Consider the following 15,874-nt stretch of genomic DNA (forward strand, 5'->3'; position numbering starts at 1 on the left):
TTCGACATCGTTTTTGATCAGTGAAAGATCATCCAACTTATCAAATCATTCTGTTCATTTAAGTCCAGTTCCTACATGGCCACAGTAGAGTCTGTAAAATGTATACTCTTTCTTAGAATGTCTCTACATCGGGAGAAAATGGTGCTGATTCTTTGGAGATATCTCATTAGAAAAATCAAAACATGAGTATTCTGTAGAAACTTAACTTGGGAGCTAGAATTAAGCAGGAGCCTGATCTAACAATATGTCTGGAGGCAGCTGTGAGGGGTGGTTACATTACAGCAATTTGCATCTCAGTCCCACCACTTGCCAAGTTGTGAGACCTCAACCTCTGGGCGCCTCACTTTACTCATTTGTAAAATGGGGTAATTATAGTCCCTATTTTATACAGTTGTGAGGATTGAGATAAGACACTTAAAGCATTTACAACAATGTGTAGTAGAGAGTAGGCATTAAATAAATATTAGCTCTCATCTGGGGAAATTTCAAGTGTTATTTGATTATAGACTTAAAAAAACCCTAAATTGACAAATTATTTCTTTTTGCAATGTCACTTCACAGTTCTGTAGCAGAAGTTAGAAATGATTTTTTTTTTAAGTTGTGAGAAAATTCCCAAATTAACACATCATTAAGTCAGAAAAGACTGACTATAGCAGAATCTGTAACTTTTACATTTGGTCAAACAGGGAAAAAGTCTTTTATCCTCTTCACATAGAAGAAAAGCTATATGTAATTAGTGTGTGCAGCATATATCTTTCTTGGCATTCAAAAGCATTAGAAGAACACTCATTAATTTCCAAGAGAGTTTTGAAAAATACTAGTCCCTAGAGTTCAGGCTGCTTTTTTAGAAAAAATCTCTCAACACAGAGGAATGGAATCTGAAATTAAGAGGGCCTGAGTACCCAGATTTAGGTATAAACTTTGAACAAGTTATTTAATCTCTCTGTGATCACTTCTAAAATGAGAATGTCTTCTCCTTCAAATGAGCTAATGTGTATCAGTGTGCCCTCTGAACCATAAATTAAAAATTTCTAAAGTCAAACTTTTGTTTTATAAGCATATCTTCCTCGAGGATATAAAATTGTTTCACTGACCAGAAACACACTTGTATTGAAAATTCAACAAATGTTGCAAAAATCAATCAATTATAAGCTAAACTGCACTCATTGAAATTTGAATGAGAAATTTCAAAATAAGAATTTTGTGCTATTTACAAAAGTCAAGTAGCATATACTACTTCTGGTCTCATTTAAAAAATTTTCTAGAGAGTGAATTGATTTATAAAAATGCAGTAATATACCTAGGCATAAGTTTCTGCATATGTAAAAATGTGTTTTTTCATGTTTATAACTCATTTAAAATTTTGACTTTTTTTTCCAGATGACATTTAAAAAGTTACAGATAAGTAATACTGCATGACTGAAGCACTGGTTAGCTAGAATTACTAGTGGAACAGTGGCATCTTTCCTGCACACATTTCTCTTTTAATATCTGTCTTTGCCATTCACAGCCATTCTGAGTGTTAAGTATTCCCTTCCTGCTCTTTGAGGGCATTACTTTTGGAGAATCACTTGGTTTTAAATACAGACCTATCTCACAGTTCTCACAATGAGGTAAGTTGTGTTATAATGTTCAGCAAATTTTGTATTTTATGGTAGGAAAAAAACACTAAACACAGCCAAATATACACGTTGCTTTGCAATGTTGCAGTGACTAAAGTGAACACTGCACTACAGGCTAATCTTTTAGTCAATAGAGAGTAATTCAGAGCTGCACCTTCAGAATGTAAACAGGGGAAATTCAGTCTTTCAAAAGGCAAAGGATAACTCTAAGTACTGAGTTCAAAGGATTTAATGACTTCATTACACATCGCAGTAGGCATTTAGTATCAATGTAAAAAAAAAATCCAGACCTTTTTTTTTTTTAATTAAAAGGTGGTAACATAACAACACCCAGCTGTTCAAGCACTTCTTGTTTTAACGTACTTGTATTCAGGTATTCCTACTCCCAGAAATACTGGCAACTGAGAGATATAGAGAGATTTTTAAAACTCAGGTTTCCATAATTGCAGAGTTGTTCCTTATAGCTTAGTGGGGCTTGATGCAGCCTAAACAAGAATTTGAAAGTGATTTGGCAGACAAAAATGAAATACATTTGAAAAGGCCGTTGCCCCCCACCCCCCAATCAAAACAGCCCAAAACGCTATCATTTACTACTGGTTATCAGAACAAGTATCTGCTTTTATAGGGCTATCTCAACTCATTCTGTCAACTTCGGGTAAGACTGTTTCTTCTGCTTCTAACCCTATCAGCACAATCACAGAGGGTATTTAGGGTCCAAGGGGGTGTTGAGCTGTTGTTGTTTGGGGTAATTTAAAACTTGGACCTAATGCAACACTGAGAGATCAAGAGCATTTTCTTTCACACTAGTCCAAAGAAACATATTTGGTCTATCTACATTCCATTGCAGGTTCAATTGGATAAGATAGTTTCTATTTTCCATTCACAAACTGTTGAAATAGCAAGTCGGATTTGCATTTCAACAATGGATGGCCACCATTAACCACCCGTTTCACCTTCAACAAGAACTGCTGGGTATTAAAAAAAATTATTGTAAAATACACCAATGGCCATGGGTATGTAAAAATACAGTCATTCACATAATCATGAATATCCTAAAACAAGTACGATCTTTTCAAATGTAGTTCATGTTTATTATCACACCATTTTACATATTTGTGCGCACCTACTTTGTACCTACCTAGCACAAAGCTCCACATTAGCAATTTAAAGTAAAAAAGGTAGTCCTGTTTGGGTTCAGTGGGGGAGACCACAGAAAAAGCAACAATATATCATAACTTTGATAGAGGATCTACACGGGATGTTTAGGGTGCATTTGGTGACATACCGAAGGATGGAATGAAGACAATAGTTTTAAGTAACCTAAAGGTAATGCACCGAATTGACAACTAGGTGTCTGTCAAACTGTTTAAGAGACTACGGCCCTTTATGCTTAAACAAGCTCCTGAAATAGGATTATAGATCTCTAAATTTGTGAGATTTCCTAAATTAGTTGTCTAACCATAAAAGTTTAGTTACCCAACAACCTAAGTTAAAAAAAAATTCTAGGATTTTCCGTATCAGTTTGTTGTTAATTCCTGGGCGAGAAGTACATTCTCGCTTCGTAGTACATTCTAGCTTAGAGCTAGAACGTTTTGACGGGGAATGCTAGGGAAGCAACTTCCAGTAAATTGCCTCCTATCAAACCTAACATTGCTTCTGTAAAACTATGCTCAGACCATGCAGGTTTTTTTTTTTTAAACTGGATTTGCAGATGGCCCTTTTTCTTTTCAAACCGTAAGAGGTGGTCTTCATTTATCACTGCACTCGTGTTGCCACCAAGATTTGTCTTTTAAGTCAAATCTGTGGGGGCTATAGCCTGGACAATTCAATGGAAAGACCTTTCTGCTGGAGATAAGCTCCACCTGTTGAGGTCAATTAGTTTACAGGGCTAGGCTCCTTCTTCCCTCCAGGTAGGGATGGAGTGCAAGCACGCCATCTCTAGAGAAGAGCCTACCCGGGAAGAACTTAGGCAATTAATAGCAAACAGCTGCAACATCTGCCTGGCTAGCTCACCCCTGACCGTCGAAGGGCGAGGGGACCGCATGGCAGCCACAACGTCACTGCACAAAAGGCAACACCTATCTTGAAGACACTCCGGCTCTGCGTGGACCGCACAGCTCCTGGCGTAGGGGCCTCCGCCTAAGGAGTGCGGGCGACGCGGGCCGGGGGCGAGCCCAGGTGCGGCGAGGGGGAGGAGGGCTCCGCCACGCGCCAAGGAAGAAAGCCTGACTCATGTCGTGTCGTGGCGGTGGCGGCAGCGGCGTCAGGCTCCTGGGAACTGAAACTCGTGATGCTGTTGCTGCGGAGAAAAGCCTCATTACCCATTCCGCAGGCGGGGGGGACACCACCCAGGGCGCGTACAGCCGAGACCCAGGGCTCCAGCAGCCTCCGCGGGCCCCTCCCCGCCGCGCCCCCTCCCCCGCCGCGTGCCCGCGCGCGCGCACCGGCCGCGTGTGAGAACAGAGCGGACACACCTAAGCTGCGCGCGCCCCGCACCCTGCCCCACCCCCACTCGGGCCGAAACTCACAGGCCGACCCGGATTCGCTCCCCCGGCCGAAATCCGCCCCCCCCTACCCCGGCGTGGGCGCCTCCGCGAGCCTTCGGCAATTTCCGTCGGGAGACCCAGCGCTCGGCAAGGCCCGAAGCCCGGGCACCTCCCCTGCTGGACCCGGCTTTATGTCTGCAGCGCCGGGGCGCATGCGCAGACGCCATCTTCCCTCCTTCTCTTTTGCTTGCCCCCTCCCCCCGCCACCGCCACCGCCACCGCCACCGCCTCCTCTCGCCGGCGGTCGCCCCTCCTCCTCCTGCGCTCGGGCGCTGGTCCCTCCTCTCTCGATGCCGCGAGAGACTGGGGGATACGGTGGAGCCGGAGAAGAGCACTAGTAACAACCATCACAGCCCCCTCCCCGCCCGCCGCCCTCCCTCGGCACCCACCCACTCACCCGCCCCGTTTGCCGACACCGACCAACCCCACCTCTCGTTCCTTTGAACGGCGTCGGCTGCAGTCGCTTGCACCAGCCCGTCTGGCCACCAACGCCGCCGAGAAGGAGCCGCCGCTGCCTGCGGCCCCCTCCCGCCCGGGCCCCGGGAGCAGCAGGGTGAGGACGAGCCGGCTGCGGAGGAAGAGGACAGGAGCGGCTCGCACCCTTCTGCGCTAGCGCACACCCCGCCGCCCTCCGGGGAGGCTCGGGCGCCGGCCCCTTCCTCCCCGAGGACGTGTGCCGAGCCGAGGCGCCTGCCCTGAGGAAGGAAAATGCTCGGGCTCCATGGCTGCCAGTGATGGAGCGGTCCCTGGGCTCCCGCTGCCACTGCCGCCGCCGCGCCCCGGCCGTGCTCCGCGAGGACCCGGCGTCTCTGCGCGCCCGCCCGCGCCTCGTTGCTGGGTTCACCGTACCGGGCGCCCCGCCGCCGCCCCGCTCCGAGCCTCGCCGCCCCGGCCCCAGCCGCGGCCAGCGTTTGCTCACGGAACAGCCGCCGCGAGCCCAGGGGGTTTGAAAGGGTCTGAGGGGCGTGGGGGGAGGGCCGGGCGGGGACAGCGGGGCCGGGAGGGGAGGTTTGAGCGACACTGAGCTCGGGGCTCGCCGGCGGCGGCGGCGCTGGGGTGGCGAGGGGAAGGCGACACTCGCTCCGCGCTGCCTTCGTGCAGAGCGACCGGGAGGGTTTTGCAGCGCCCGCCGCCGCCGCGGCGGGAGGAGGGGTTGAGGTGGCTTCTGAGTTGTCCGGAGAAGGTGGGCATTTCTCGGTTTTCCCACCCCCCCTTGTCTCCCCCTTGCCTTGTCTCCCCCCTCCCTCCTGCCCCGCACCCCACGTGAAGCGGAATATAAAGGGGGGTGTGAGACTAGAGGGGAAAGTGAATGGCGAAGGACTGAAGGGGTCCCCCCTTCGGGTCCCTGGCCGCCCTGTTCACCCTCGTTCATCCTCCCTTCCCGAAGCTCGCCCTCGAAGGCAGGAGCGGCCGGCGCCTTCGGCTGAGAAGGAGGAGAAGGAGGAACCGCGCCGGGCGGAGCGTCAGGTCCCGTTTTTCCTCCCCGGCGTCTTGAATACAAAGCTTACGGTGCAGAAGGAAATTGCACTCGCCTCCTCCGCCCCCCGGTACCCTACACAATGCACCAGCCGCCTGAGTCCACCGCCGCCGCGGCCGCGGCCGCTGCAGACATTAGTGCTAGGAAGATGGCGCACCCGGCAATGTTCCCCAGAAGGGGCAGCGGTAGTGGCAGCGCCTCTGCTCTCAGTGCAGCAGGTACCGGCGTTGGTAGTAGTGCCACATCTTCCGAGGATTTTCCGCCTCCGTCGCTGCTCCAGCCGCCACCTCCTGCAGCATCTTCTACGTCGGGACCACAGCCTCCGCCTCCACAAAGCCTGAACCTCCTTTCGCAGGCTCAGCTGCAGGCACAGCCTCTTGCGCCAGGCGGAACTCAAATGAAAAAGAAAAGTGGCTTCCAGATAACTAGCGTTACCCCGGCTCAGATCTCCGCCAGCATCAGCTCTAACAACAGTATAGCAGAGGACACTGAGAGCTATGATGATCTGGATGAATCTCACACGGAAGATTTGTCTTCTTCCGAAATCCTTGATGTGTCACTTTCCAGGGCTACTGACTTGGGGGAGCCTGAACGCAGCTCCTCAGAAGAGACTCTAAATAACTTCCAGGAAGCTGAGACACCTGGGGCAGTCTCTCCCAACCAGCCCCACCTTCCGCAGCCTCATTTGCCTCACCTTCCCCAACAGAATGTTGTGATCAATGGGAATGCTCATCCACACCACCTCCATCACCACCATCACATTCATGGGCACCACCTACACCATGGGCACCACCATCCATCCCATGCTGGTGTGGCCAGTACATCCATTCCCGGAGGGCCACCCTCGAGTCCAGTATCCAAAAAACTCTCTGCCACTGGAAGCTCTGACGGTGTTATACCGGCTGCACCAACTTCTGCTGTATCATCGGGTGGCTCACCTGCATCTGTAATGACTAATATCCGTGCTCCAAGTACGACCGGCAGTATAGGTATAAGTTCCGTTACTGGCACTCATACAATGAATAATGTTAACATTACTGCTGTGGGTAGTTTTAATCCTAGTGTGACAAGCAGCATGCTTAGTAATGCTAATATAAATGCAAGCAGTATTGCTAGTGCTGCTAGTGTGAGTGTTGGGCCTGGAGTTAGCGGCGGTGTTAATGTGAATATCTTGAGTGGCATGGGCAATGGTACTATTTCTTCCTCCGCTGGTGTTAACAGTGCCCCTAATGCAGCTGCAGGGATGACTGTGGGATCAGTTTCAAGTCAGCAGCAACAACCCACAGTTAACACGTCAAGGTTCAGAGTTGTGAAGTTAGATTCTAGTTCTGAACCCTTTAAAAAAGGTAGATGGACTTGCACCGAGTTCTATGAGAAGGAAAATGCTGTACCTGCTGCAGAAGGTGTGGCGATAAATAAAGTGGTGGAAACTGTAAAACAAAACCCGGTAGAAGTGACTTCTGAGAGGGAGAGCACTAGCGGGAGCTCAGTGAGCAGTAGCATCAGCACACTGAGTCACTACACAGAGAGTGTGGGAAGTGGAGAGATGGGGGCCCCTACCGTGGTGGTGCAGCAGCCGCCGCCGCAGCCGGCTCTTCAAGGTACAGCTCTTCAGCAGATGGACTTCAGTGGCTCCGGTGCTCCCGGTGTTTCTCAGTCACAGATCACGCAAGTACAGTTACAGTCTCAAGAACTGAGCTATCCTCAACTGCAAGCCACGCTCAGTGCTGCAGCTGGTATCCAGTCGTCACCTGTTGGTGTGGTTGGTGTAACTTCAGCTTTAGGTCAGCAGCCTTCCGTTTCCAGTTTGGCTCAACCCCAGCTGCCATACTCTCAGACGGCTCCTCCAGTGCAAGCCCCCCTTCCGGGGGCACCACCCCAACAGTTACAGTATGGACAGCAGCAAGCGGCTGTTTGTACGCAGCCGGTCCCGAGCCATGGTAAAGCAGTGACTCAGAATCCCACTGCAGAGTATGTACAGCCGCAGCCGGTTCTTCAAACAGCGGTGTCCTCGGGACAGCCCAGTGCTGCAGGAGTGGCAGCAGGGACAACAGTGATACCTGCGGCCCAGACGCAGAGTCTCCAGCTGCCCGTGCAGCCCGCTGCAATCCAGGCACAACCTGCAGGGGCATCTGGCCAGCCCGTGGGCCAGGCTCACACGGCAGGATCTGTTGCACCTACTGGCAGTCAAATTGCAAATATCGGTCAACAAGCAAATATACCTACCGCGGTGCAGCTGCCCTCTACCCAAGTCACACCTTCAGTTACTCAGCAAGGTGCTCCTCCATCTTCACAGATAGGTCCACCCGCTCAAACTGCGATTACTCATCAGGGAGTTCAGACTAGTGCTTCGAGCCTTCCTCAACAATTGGTCCTTGCCCCCCAGAGTACCTTGTTACCTGTGCCTCCCCAGCCACAAGGAGTAGAATCAGTAGCTCAAGTTTCGCAGCAGTTGCCTGCAGTTAGTCCTCTGCCCTCTGCTAGTGGTATTTCTGTTACCAATCAGGTTAGTTCAGCTGGTCCTTCTGGAATGCCTTCTGCCCCCACAAACTTGGTTCCACCACAGAATATAGCACAGACCCCTGCCACTCAAAATGGTAATTTGGTTCCAAGTGTTAGTCAACCTCCCTTGATAGCAACTAATATAAATCTGCCTTTGGCACCACAGATCCCGCTAGGTTCTACTCAGTTCTCTGCACAATCCTTAGCTCAGGCGATTGGAAGCCAAATTGAAGATGCCAGGCGCCCAGCGGCACCCTCCTTAGTGGGCTTACCTCAGACTATGAGCGGTGACAGTGGGGCAATGTCAGCAGTTTCAGATGGGAGTAGCAGCAGCCTAGCAGCCTCTGCTTCTCTTTTCCCGTTGAAGGTGCTACCGCTGACGACACCCCTGGTGGATGGCGAGGATGAGAGGTAAGCTCATGCCATGTTTCTGCAGACATTCAGCAGCTTCAGACTTAATCTGTTTAGTAGCTGTGCGTATGCACGACATTTGTCGAAGGCATTACATATTTTTTCATTTTTGTATATGAAAATGCGTTTTCGCGGTAAGTTGCCTAGCGCAAGAGTGTTATGGAATGGTTTCAGAGTGGATAGCAAGTGGGTGTAAGTAATAAGTAAACTATTTGACAGACGAGTTATTGAGCATTACGTGTAGGCCTGGGGGGCACCGAGTGGTTTTTGTTACTCATAAAATGCTTTTTTAAAGAGATTTATTATGAACAGAAAATTTGTGCTAACCAGTATAATAGTAAGTCTATTCGTTTGAATTCCTAAAATCCTTGTGATCATCTCTTGAAGGGGGGTTGTGCCTCCCATGGTTGTTTCTCCTTTACTAGGTTGGACAATCCTTTTCTACTACTGTGTTTGATCTTAGTCTGTGAAAGATAATGTTACCTGCTTTTCCCAGTCAGACATTATAGGAAAGATGACCTACTCTGGGTTATATAGGTTGCCCTTGTACTGTAATTGACCAACTTCTGTGTACTTATTTAATGGTCATTTTATCTGAACAGAACAGGAATGGGAATCTTAAGTATGTCATGGGGGAGGAGGGTATACACTGTCAAAATTACCAGATTCATCTTTGATAGTAGTATCCTGTACATTTTTCCTTTTGTATAAGTAGATCAAGGTGGTAGCCATTTTAAAGAGTAAGGAAAGTCTTGGAGGGTTGAATTTGTGGAGGTATGAAAATAAGACTTTGTTCTCCTGATAATCTATTCCACCTGTTCCCTTCTTTGCCAAAAAAATACCTAAAGCCAAAAATACAGTATTAAACCAGTGTTTTCGTAATTGAATTGGAAATAATGCTCTAAACATGCCATTGAATCAAATTGTGTCTTTTAGGCTGACTGCCTAGAAAAGTTGTGAAATCTCTAATGATTCTACATGGCTTTAAACTAAGTTGATTTTTAAAGGAATGTTCTTTTCACAGATTTGCTGGTCTGTGACTAACCTTGATCAAAATATTATAGGAGTTAATGACAAAGGCTGTTCATTTTAATTATTTTAGTGTTAGTTGGAGATTTTTGTGATTGAACTTTCATCGAACCAATTGGAAATTTATATTCTAAAAGTGTATTTGTGGTTTTTCACTTCGGAAAAATTGAGGGTATTTTAAAAGAATTGCAGTTTTAGAAAAAGAGAACAAAGGCCAAATGTTGCAGTGAGGTTTTCATGATATATATTTTTTAGTTACTCAAAAGGTGTAAAGCATGCTTAATTGAAATGATTTAAAATCTTGTCTTTCAAGATTTTTATAATTTTTCCAGTAGTATAATTAAATCCTTGTTACCTAACCAGATGTATTCTGTAACATGTATACAAAACTGTACATAAGAGGTAGACCTAAGAGGTAGTTTCCTTAATAGTCCTATTATAATTATTGATAAAACTTTGTTTCATATGCTAATATTCACCTGTGATTGCTAATATTCACTATAATTTTAAAGAATTATTTACCCCAAATATTAATGTTTTATAAATCTAAGGGGTGTGATTGAGTGAAACTCCTGAAAATCAGGTATATTATATGGATGCTAAATTCAGAGAAATAAAAGCTTAGATGAAATACACAAATGAAAACCAAGCATTTTGAATTGAAACCTGCCATGATTTTTGTTAATTACCATTTGTGGTCTTCTGGCATGACTTTCTCCTTTTTTTCTTCCCCTGGTGGTAGGGCATGATAGAGCTTTCCACAACTTGCTTTTCCAGACAATTAAAGTCAGGTGTTGCTACTTAGAACTAGGTTTTTAATTGTAGGGATAGAGGCCAGTTTAAGATATTTAGTACAAAATTAACTTTTCTATATAGTAACGGAGATGAAGATTAATTAGGGACAAATTATGTAGAAAGGTTTGGAAATAAAGGAACAAAAAGATATACTGAAGTATGATTAAATGTTGGTGTAAAGTAATCTGAGTTGACTCTACCTGTTTTGAATTTACTACATATTTGAACCTTTGTTAGTTAACATCAAAGTTAAGTCATCAAAACCAGAAAATTTTTGTTCCACAGGTATCCTTTAAACGCTGAAAAATCAAAATGTGTCACCCCTAAAATACTTATAAAGATCAATAAGGGTAAACATGTATATTATTTTCTTTATGGTGTTTTACTGCATATTATTTCTTTTACCCCTAAAGCTTAGAAGAAGAAATGTTTCATTGAAATTTGCCCTTGGAAGGGAATTTGAGAATATCTACAAGAGAAAAAAGTGATAATGATTAAAAAAATTCTTCTTACCTTTTCTTCCCATGATAACTTCTGTGTCACTTGCATCTTCTGGGGTTTGGTCACCAATTTCTCTCTCATAGGAGGGGGTACATTATAATTTCAATATATGACTTAGAAACCATGTTAACAATGAAACTTTTTGGTGGTAAGGCAAATGAAAGATTAGTTTTCTTTTGAAATAATACTCCTAACACTTTAAAATTTAAAATGTTTATTAGGCACATGGAAAATGCTTTCACCTGATCATTGGGCAAGAATATAAAAATTAGAAATACAGGTCAGGAGTTTATGTATCTTGTTTTTTTAAAATTCATTCTCATCAAAAAGGTCTTAATGTCCTATTTTAGCTTTTAACGTGAACTTACCTTCATAACACAGGGAAGATACAGGTATTTCACACTGATCTATAGTCTTTTGTGTTTTTCAACAATTAGTACAGCCTCTTAAGTGAAATTGGTCATACTTCTCTTCATCCTTCGACTTGGCTCAGATGTTCCCTCTGAAGCATTCCTTTTACCCAGGGAATGTTGTTTTCTGAGCACTTTTTGGTGTTCCTCTATTTAACTGCACTGCACACATTCAATTATAATTATGTTTACCTGTCTTCCTCACAAGACTCTGAGCCCCTCAAGGGCAAGAACTAAGTATTTTTTGAATGAATTAATGAGCAGACCTTTCTCTGCTTTTTCTTTCACTATTTAAAATTTATATTGTCTCATCATAAGCACAACTGTTAGAGATGCAGGATCATATAATTTATGCAATAAATTGAAAAGAAAAGAATAAAAAGACTTGCTCTTTTGCACCTCTTTCACCTCATCATTGAGGTGAGTTGATATTTTCTAAATACAATGCCTGTTATGTAGTAGGCTCTCAAATTTTTATTAAAGAGGAATGAAAGTCTTATCTATGAAATAGTAATACTCATTTTGCCTACTTCTGAGGACGGTAGCATTAGATAAAATAACTATGAAATACTAAATTATAGGCTTTAATTTTTATTTAGGTTGTACCTGCACAGTTCAAAGGGTCAAATAATTTACATGGTTATCGAAACAAACAAGCTTCCTGCCCCCTTCCTTTCCATTTTTCCTTTCCCAAAAGCAGTCACTTTCACCTCTTTTAGTTGATTGTCATGTTTACTTCCTAGTCTGTAAACAATATGCTTATATTGCTACTGGATATGCAGCATGGCTAGATGGTTAGGAGCATGGACTCTGGAATTAGACTGTTTAGGTTTGAATCTTCCTCTGTCAACTGTTAGTTTTATGTAATATTGGGCTATTTAACCTCTCTGTGCCTCATTTGGCTCATTTAAAAAAAATGGGGTTACAGTACCTAACTCATAGGGTTGTTATAGGAAATGAATTTGGAAAGCCCTTAGAACTGTGTCTAACTCATGCCCTGTATAGCGTGTGTTAAATAAAATACTCTGTGCTTTTGTTTGTTTTATTAACTTCCTGGATAGAAAATGAGGATTTAGCTTTGTTATCACCTACTCAACTGATCTCCTTTACCTCCTGGCACTCCTTCTTCTTAATAGTTACGATTCCATCACTCTTGATTATTCAGTATTCTCGTAAAATATCACTTTTCCTGTCCTATACAGTGTACCGCACTTGCCTGCCTCCCTCCACTCCACCCCAGCTATCTAGTACAATAGTGTACTAGAATATATAGTGTATATATTTCTATATACTGCTTAGCATATAGAAATGTTAGTAGGTACCCCCCACCAAGTTTTCATCTGTTTCCTCCAAATTGCCTTTCTCCCATTTTTGTATGCCTTTCTCCCATTTTTGTATGCCTTTCTCTCCATTTTTGCTTTGCCATTTGTGGCAGAGCCTTTCCTCAGATGTCTGGTAATTCTTGGTCTGGTCGGCTGCTTGCATGTTAGGAGACTAAAGAGCTTATCTAGCCTCAGTGACTTGTTGACTGTTAAGCTTTACCATAGGGTGATCTGGCTGAAGTTCAATGTCTCTGCCCCACCCCTGACTTAGTTTTTGCTGTAATTATCACTAATTCAACTTTTCATCAAATGTCTCTTGAGATGTTCAGACATATCAGGTATTGTTACCAATTTTATCTTCCTGAGGCAGTCTCTCATGTCCCTCTGACCTCCATTCTGGACTGAGTGTCTTTTAGACTTGGTACACAACCACTATTGTGGGATTCCCTTCACTTTCTCCTGTGGTTGGATTTCCACTTTGCTGTGATCCATGTCATGTTCATTCTTGGCTTACTTGATGTTTTAAAATGGTTTTAGGGGATGCCTGGCTGTAGAGCATATGACTCTTGATCTCAGGGTTGAGTTTGAGCCCCATGTTGGGTATAGAGATTACTTAAAATTAAAATCTTAAAAAGAAATGGTTTTAGTTTACTCTGACATTCATTTGATTGTCTGGTTAGGTTAAGAATACTACATGTATATCATATGACCTCACTGATATGAGGAATTCTTAATCTCAGGAAACAAACTGAGGGTTGCTGGAGTGGTGGGGGGTGGGAGGGATGGGGTGGCTGGGTGATAGACATTGGGGAGGGTATGTGCTATGGTGAGCGCTGTGAATTGTGCAAGACTGTTGAATCACAGATCTGTACTTCTGAAACAAATAATGCAATATATGTTAAGAAAAAAAAAAAGTTAGCAGGAGGGGAAGAATGAAGGGGAGTAAGTCGGAGGGGGAGACGAACCATGAGAGACGATGGACTCTGAAAAACAAACTGAGGGTTCTAGAGGGGAGGGGGTGGGGGATGGGTTAGCCTGGTGATGGGTATTAAAGAGGGCACGTTCTGCATGGAGCACTGGGTGTTATGCACAAACAATGAATCATGGAACACTACATCAAAAACTAATGATGTATGGTGATTAACATAACAATAAAAAATTGAAAAAAGAATACTACATATAAAATTGCATTATTTTATAATTTTGCTCCATTGCTTTCTAGCTTCCATATTGCTTTTGAGAAGTCTGAAGTCACTCTGATTTCTCAAATATTATATGTGACCTGTGTCTGTATGTGTTTGTTTTTCCTTTTTTTCTGCCTTGTTTATGCTTTTCTCTCTTCCCCTCTCTCTTTAATTCTCTGAAAGCTTTTGAGATTGTATCTGTTTACAGTGTTGGGAAATTTTACAGTGAGAGGTCCTTGTGTAGGTCTCTTTTCATCCATGTTGCTGAGTACTTGGTGTGCCCTTTTAGTCTGGAAACACCTTTTAATTCTGGGACTTTTTTTTTTTTTTTTTTAAAGATTTTATTTATTTCTTTGACAGAGAGAGAATGAGAGATAGAGAGCACGAGAGGGAAGAGGGTCAGAGGGAGAAGCAGACTCCCTGCCGAGCAGGGAGCCTGACGCGGGATTCGATCCCGGAACTCCAGGATCATGACCTGAGCCGAAGGCAGTTGCTTAACCAACTGAGCCACCCAGGCATCCCTGGGACTTTTTCTTGAATGAGGTCTTGATTATTTCTTCCCACTTTCTGTTTCTTTTTCAAACTCTTCTTATTGGGATAATAATGGTCCTTCTTGACTTTTCTAATTTTCTTGTATTTTCCTATGTTCCATCTCATTTTCTTTTTGCTCTACTTCTATTGAGTTTTCATATGTTATCATATATTTAATTTCCCAAAACTTGTTTTTTGATTTTGCTCCTTTTAAATAGTATCTTGCTTTAATAACAATAATACTTTCTTTTAGCTGTCTGAATATATATATATATATATATTTTTTTTTTTTTTTAAGATTTCTTCTCCTTGTGTGTTCAGTGTTCCCCAGGTTTGTTTTCTTAGTTTATATTTGCTTCGGTCTTTATCTTTCATGTTCTACTATAGCCTCTCCTTAGATGGTTGGTGGTTGTGTTGTGAATAGGGAAGTAAAATGCTAATTAGAAATCCTCAGTGAGACTTGTTAGCTTTACTGTATAGTAACCAGGCTGGGATGTTTGGTTGGAGGACTTTTGATGTCAGTATCTTCATGTCTTTCCTTTGTGCTGGTTAGATTTCCTTGTAGAAGGCTCTTTCTTGCTGAAGATGAAGGTTATGGGGGACTGGAGGGAAGTTGGGTAAAAGGTCTTGGGGGGAGTCTTGGCATCCCCATATATATTTCTTCACTCAATCACCCTGTTTTTAGTATGTTCCTGTCTACAGCTATACCCGATTTTCTCAATTTTGAGATAAGGTGTTTTATATTCTCCAGACAATGTATTTTCGGTTTTTTGTTGGGATTGGGGAAGGACAGTCGGGATCAGTGGAGCTGGTTACTTCTTTAAAGACTTTTAAACAATCTTCCTTATTTTAGCTCCCTCTCTCCCCCATATCCCACTATGGATGTATGTGATACTGCCAATTGCTGAGTCTTTTGGGGATTTTACAGTTTAAATTGGGTTTGTTCTTGGCTTTCTCCACTGTTTGCTAAAGATTTGATTTTCTAGTGTTTGCTAAGTCATTTGTCACTCAACCATCTGCTTTCCAGCTTCCAAATTTTTGTTGCTATTGTCTTTTCACCCGTTCTCTCAATTTTTGTGGGCTTATGTCTATCTTAAAAATTCATTTTTTTGGGTAATTTTAGTGGGTTTTTAGAAAAGGGATATAAATTGTGTTTACTATCATTGTATACCTATCTTAACTGTAGAATACTGCACTATTAAATGTAAAGAATGATGCTAATTTTAATAAAGTCATTGCTCCAAGATTTGATCTATAATAAGTACATACATTTTTAAGAGTGGAATTGCATGGCTTATATCCAGTAGAAATAAGAATAATATATAACTTGGCATTTCAATTCACAGAAGTGATTAGAAATGTTCACATTAGATTCAGTTAATATTTCTTATCACATTAAACCAACTAAACAACCCTGTGAGTTAAGTTTTTTTCTGTTTTACTGGTGAATAAACTGAAGCTTAGTTTATTAGAGAGGTGGAGCTGTTTCTGGTTACATACATAGCAGTAGAACAGCTCATATTAAAAATCATTTTTCCAATTAA

At 43.5% G+C, this 15,874-nt stretch overlaps 1 protein-coding gene and 1 long non-coding RNA gene across 5 annotated transcripts in view; one reads left to right on the top strand and one right to left on the bottom strand.

Moving 5' to 3' along the window:
* The window catches only part of LOC148164756 (uncharacterized), a 47,514-nt gene extending 43,198 nt beyond the window's left edge, over positions 1–4,316 (bottom strand). For both annotated transcript variants that reach the window (XR_015767903.1, XR_015767904.1), the window contains exon 1: positions 4,198–4,316. This is a non-coding gene — a long non-coding RNA (uncharacterized LOC148164756). The remainder of the gene's footprint in view (positions 1–4,197) is intronic.
* A 116-nt stretch (positions 4,317–4,432) lies between these two features.
* TSC22D1 (TSC22 domain family member 1) overlaps positions 4,433–15,874 on the top strand; it is a 128,215-nt gene continuing 116,773 nt past the window's right edge. For 2 of the 3 annotated variants that reach the window (XR_003609368.2, XR_003609367.2), the window contains exon 1: positions 5,161–8,558. Coding sequence is in view for 1 of the 3 variants with exons in the window: in XM_028103687.2 (XP_027959488.1) it covers positions 5,728–8,558 (2,831 nt within the window). In the remaining 2 variants the exon portion in view is untranslated. Of the gene's footprint in view, positions 5,123–5,160; positions 8,559–15,874 lie in introns of those variants that run through there. The other variant, XM_028103687.2, reaches the window with a different exon arrangement.

This window comes from Eumetopias jubatus, unplaced genomic scaffold (genome assembly GCF_037043125.1).
Source record: "Eumetopias jubatus isolate StellerSeaLion01/CBP00866 unplaced genomic scaffold, mEumJub1_p1.0 scaffold_3, whole genome shotgun sequence".
NCBI classification, from domain to species: domain Eukaryota; kingdom Metazoa; phylum Chordata; class Mammalia; order Carnivora; family Otariidae; genus Eumetopias; species Eumetopias jubatus.